The sequence below is a fragment of the Tupaia chinensis genome, unplaced genomic scaffold (assembly GCF_000334495.1).
Source record: "Tupaia chinensis unplaced genomic scaffold, TupChi_1.0 Scaffold000622_1, whole genome shotgun sequence".
NCBI lineage: Eukaryota > Metazoa > Chordata > Mammalia > Scandentia > Tupaiidae > Tupaia > Tupaia belangeri.
The window spans coordinates 9728042-9732703 of NW_006160142.1; the positions used below are offsets into that span (position 1 = coordinate 9728042).

Consider the following 4662-nt stretch of genomic DNA (forward strand, 5'->3'; position numbering starts at 1 on the left):
GGATGTTCTTTTCAACATTACATGTATTTCTATAAAGCTTGTTGGAGAGTGGTAAAACATTTACCTTACCTAGCTATAGTTTTTAATGTACATGCGTAGTAAAAGAAATAAGTAAAAGAATGAAAAATATGATCATGTATTTTAATTAGGTACGATGAAACTATAATAGTGAAGCAAAGTTAATTCTCAAGGGCCTATTTCAAATGAAGACTAGTTTATGAAAGATTGGCTTCAAAAAGCTAAATGACTTGTCATTACTTACAGCTTCATATCAATTAATCCCTCAGTTGGGGGTTGGGGGGAAGTGGCTGGGAAGGTTCATTCTATTTTAAATCTGATTGTTTTTCCTCAGAGGGACTCTTGTGTGTAGCCTATGTCATCCAAACAAGTGCCAGAATATCATTTTTTGAAAATTAGGAGATGTGATTTTTTTAAAGTGGTGGTAACCGGGAATTGCCATAATGGAAAAGTGACTTGTGAACACATCTGTACAAATGGAACCATTCCATTATTAATGGGAGATTTATTACTGAAGAAATCACTACAGAACAGTATGATAGAGATTGTGTTTTTATTTTAATGTGAGAGCCAAGTCTTGCATTAGGACACTGTTGAAGCTTATGCAGAAATTAAATGGCACCCATGGGACTGTAGCATTCTGCTAGATTGAAGGGCCCTTAATAATCCAGTACCCTAATAGCAGTTAAGATAGAGTATGTGTAAGAGCTAATCTTGTCTTCTGCGTTTATAATAACTTGCATATGGTAACCAAAAGTAGTTATGATGTGCTACAGCATTGTTCCTGGTAGATGACTTTTTAAATTCAAAGCTAAGTTCACTGAATAACTTTTCAGAGCTTGTTTAATGAACAGTAGTAAAAAAGGATACCTGTTAACAGCAGGTTTAACAACCAAGTATTGCTTTAGGAGATTATATATCTTTATAACAATGAACATTCAATTAATGATAAACATATAAATACAGGCTTATTGTTTCATAACAGTTTGAAATGGTTATAAAAATGGGTTTGCTTTATAAGTATGAGCTAATGTTTTAATCATTATTTCAATGGTGTGTTAATATCAGTTATATTTGATGTTTCTTAGCTTCTATCTTTTGATATAAGGCACCTTAAATATATATAAATTTATAATGAAATTAGTCTACAGCATTTAATAGTTTGATATAAATTATATTTAGAGAAAGTATTTTCTAATATATTTTATGAAAAGCTACTTCACATCAAATTTGAAAGCTCCTATTTAGCTTCATATTCTACTCCTAACAACTTTCTCCTGCCCTCTCATACCACTGCCTCACCTCGTTTTTTTCTCTTTAGGATAGGAAACCAGAATTATAGGTTGTTGCTGCTTATATCTAAAAATAATATTTGTAAAATTTTAGAACTGTATACAAAGTAGTAGACATATTTTATTGTGCTTTTGTGTAGTTGAATAATCTTGACAGACCTGTTTTTGAATACTGCACACTAGATGGCAGTTTTGTCATATTCTTCCAACCTTAAATACTCCTCACTAGACAAGTAGAACAGGAAAGGCCATCAGTGTTTAGTCTGCACTCCAAGGGTCTCGGCATGACCAATGCAGACCCCGTGGACTTCCGGGAACATATGTTAGCAATTTAGCTGCAGACATTTATTTCTTTGTTTTACTGCTTGGATCTTTGAGAAAGTGTTGGTGCCGGGTTATGGGTTGTCTGGATCATGTCAGAGGCCATGGGGATCAAGTTCATGTGACAGGCCAGACTAAGGAAAGATGGAGTTGAAGGAGGTGAGGAAACTGACCCTTACTTTCAACAGCAACAAGTCACTGCCTGTCTGTGGACTGGGGCCAAATGCCTGGGCGTTTAAGTTTTACTCCAGCTGAACAAACAAAACACTTTGCCCATTTGGCGTTTTCATATTTCATCAAGAGTAGCTCACTCAAAGATTTCTCCATTTCTCAAGAATTTGCTTATCCCTCATCTTTCTCTCTCAATGCTTTCTCCTGTAGGCCTGTCCAGACGAAGTGACGTTGAAATCCTTGGCTACTGCATGCTGCGTTGGTTATGTGGGAAACTTCCCTGGGAACAGAACCTGAAGGACCCTGTAGCTGTCCAAACTGCTAAAACAAAGTACGCATTTTCAACTGTTCCATCATTTACTACACAAAGTCTGAGGGGATACATTAAAGAGGGCTAATATCCTCGAGAAGATTGCCATTTACTCAACATGACACCCAAAGCAAATTTCTTTTCATTTGAAAAATATTTTTTAAAAAACCACATAGCTAACAGACATAAAGTCCATTAAGATAACACCTATAAAAATCGCATGTATTTGAGTTACAATGCAAAATATAAAGTGAAATATCTGTTCTTTTATATGGTGTTTCCCAAAGCATAGGTTCTATTACAGTTGGTGATGTTTTTCAAAGAAGAGTATTTTCACATTAGCGTTGTACAGGTACAGAAGCAGCCTGAGTTTGGTATGCTTGATATTAACTGCACAAAGCAACAATGTGAAATGGGACAAATAGGGCTTATATTTATCAAGTGAAAACAACATGCTTCTTATTCCAAGGGAATATGTTTTGTTTCTTAAGGAAGAAAGAGACAAAAATTTTATATAGGCTATTTATATGAGATAATCTTCAGCCACATAAACATTTTTAATATACTGCATTCAATTTTTATCACCTAGATTCTGTTAGCATTAGAATTAGGTCAGACTAAAAACAGAGTTTTTCCCTGTTTTATTATTCTCTCACTAATAGGCCTAAGAAAAAGTCATTTGCATGTAGCACAAAATAGCCAGTTTTTTGTCATTTACCAAGATGTGGTCAAGCAGCAGTTATTCACAAATAAAATACCATGGTTGGGAAAATCAGCTGGGTTTTAAGTAAGACAGGTTGCAACAGAACTGTGTAATGGGAGGGAAAGGGGGTGTAGATGACTAAAAAAAACAGTGTTAAAACTCACAATGGCATCAATTCTTAATAGAGAGAAGGGCTAGTGTGCACATTGAGTCATACAGATTACATGTATAAATGCTGACATATACTGAATGAAATCTGTCTCTACTTGGAATCTTGATCATCCTAGTCCCATACCCAAAACTAACATTTATGTAAGTCAATGTGAGAACTGTGTAATCAGTTATTTACTGTAGTTATTGATGTGTCCATATTAACCTGATGATAACTGACATTTTTCATATTATGGGTCAAGTCAAAACACAGTAATGAGACATATGTGAACTGTTTTGGTATCTAGTTTTCCAACTCAGTTTACCTCATGTGAATAATGTACTTTATTTAAAAGCTAGTATTTTAATTCTAATGATGATAGAAATTTTTTTCTTCTAATAAGACTTACTAGTATAGTTTGGTCTTTTATCAATATGTATATATACATACATTCATTTTTGGTACCAGTAACGGATATGTCTACATATGTATATCCATGCATTATTGTAAGAGTATCATGTAAAATAATATGCTATAAATCAAATGTAACCTTCATTTTTATTTTAGGGACTTATATATGTGTTCATTTCTTCATTTTTATTTGATTAATAATATAAATCTATTGACCAGTAGAGCTAATATCATAAAGTTTATAATTCAGATAAACCATAAATATTTGCAAACCTGTTGTAGTGTCTAATACAGAATCGTAATTTATTCAACTTGCTGAGAAGGTATAACACTGTATATATATGTGTGTGTGCGTGTGTGTGGAAGAGTGCATGTTCTACATAACACTATCTCTCTCTTATGCCCTTTGTTTTCGTGTCATGGAATGATAATAGATTGATGAGTTTATTGTTGATATCCTGCCTGTGCCTAAATTTGTGAATCACTTATATCAATAATTTTAGGTGAATGTTTATGTAGAGCAATTTGAGAGAGTTGTATTTGTTCTGAAACACTGGAAAGTGTTCACAATGGGAATTTTTATTTGTTTTGAGGTATTTGGTATTTCTTGTTATCCTGCTTAATCTTAGGATAGCATAAAACACTGCTCACAGTAGAGTACTATAGTGTATATGAATAGTTATATAATTTGTCCCTCTCCAATGATAAATTCCTATGGAAAAATATCCTGAAAGTGCAGATTAAAAAATGTTTTTTAAATGAAAAAACTATGACAAATACCCTTACTTCTGCATTTCTACATATATGAACTTTGAGTTAAAGATTTATGTTGTAATTCTGCATATCTTTGTTTTTATTGAGTCCTCGGAAAAGTCTTGATGATTTTTTCTATGGAAAAATGTGTCATGGCTTTTCTGACCACTCAATAGTTGATTTATATAAAATTGGTCAATAGAAATTGCAGACTGTCCCCCAATTCTGCTTATCCTTCCATCCATTATAGGAAGATAGGGGGAAAAAATACTGAAAGTCAAAATTTGATCACCTACCAACAGAGAACTAAAGGTTTGTTTTCTAATCAGAAAGTTCATGACAAGATTGGAAAGAAAACAAATTCATTGTGTACTACTGTTTTTTGTTTTAGTCTGTTGGATGAGCTGCCTGAATCAGTGCTTAAATGGGCTCCTAATGGAAGCAGTTGCTGTAAGTTAAGAGAGAACTTCTTTCTCTTATGATTTATAGGTCATGTGCCTTTTTATTATTGCAACCATTCTAATTCTTATTG

The 4662-nt window shown here is 33.4% G+C and overlaps 1 protein-coding gene across 4 annotated transcripts in view; it reads left to right on the forward strand.

The window, feature by feature from the left end:
* VRK2 (VRK serine/threonine kinase 2) overlaps window positions 1-4662 on the forward strand; it is a 165836-nt gene that overhangs the window by 82844 nt on the left and 78330 nt on the right. For all 4 annotated transcript variants that reach the window (XM_006159052.3, XM_006159051.3, XM_027775977.1 and 1 more), the window contains 2 exons: window positions 2013-2133; window positions 4522-4580. In XM_006159052.3, the coding sequence (XP_006159114.1) occupies window positions 2013-2133; window positions 4522-4580 (180 nt within the window). The remainder of the gene's footprint in view (window positions 1-2012; window positions 2134-4521; window positions 4581-4662) is intronic.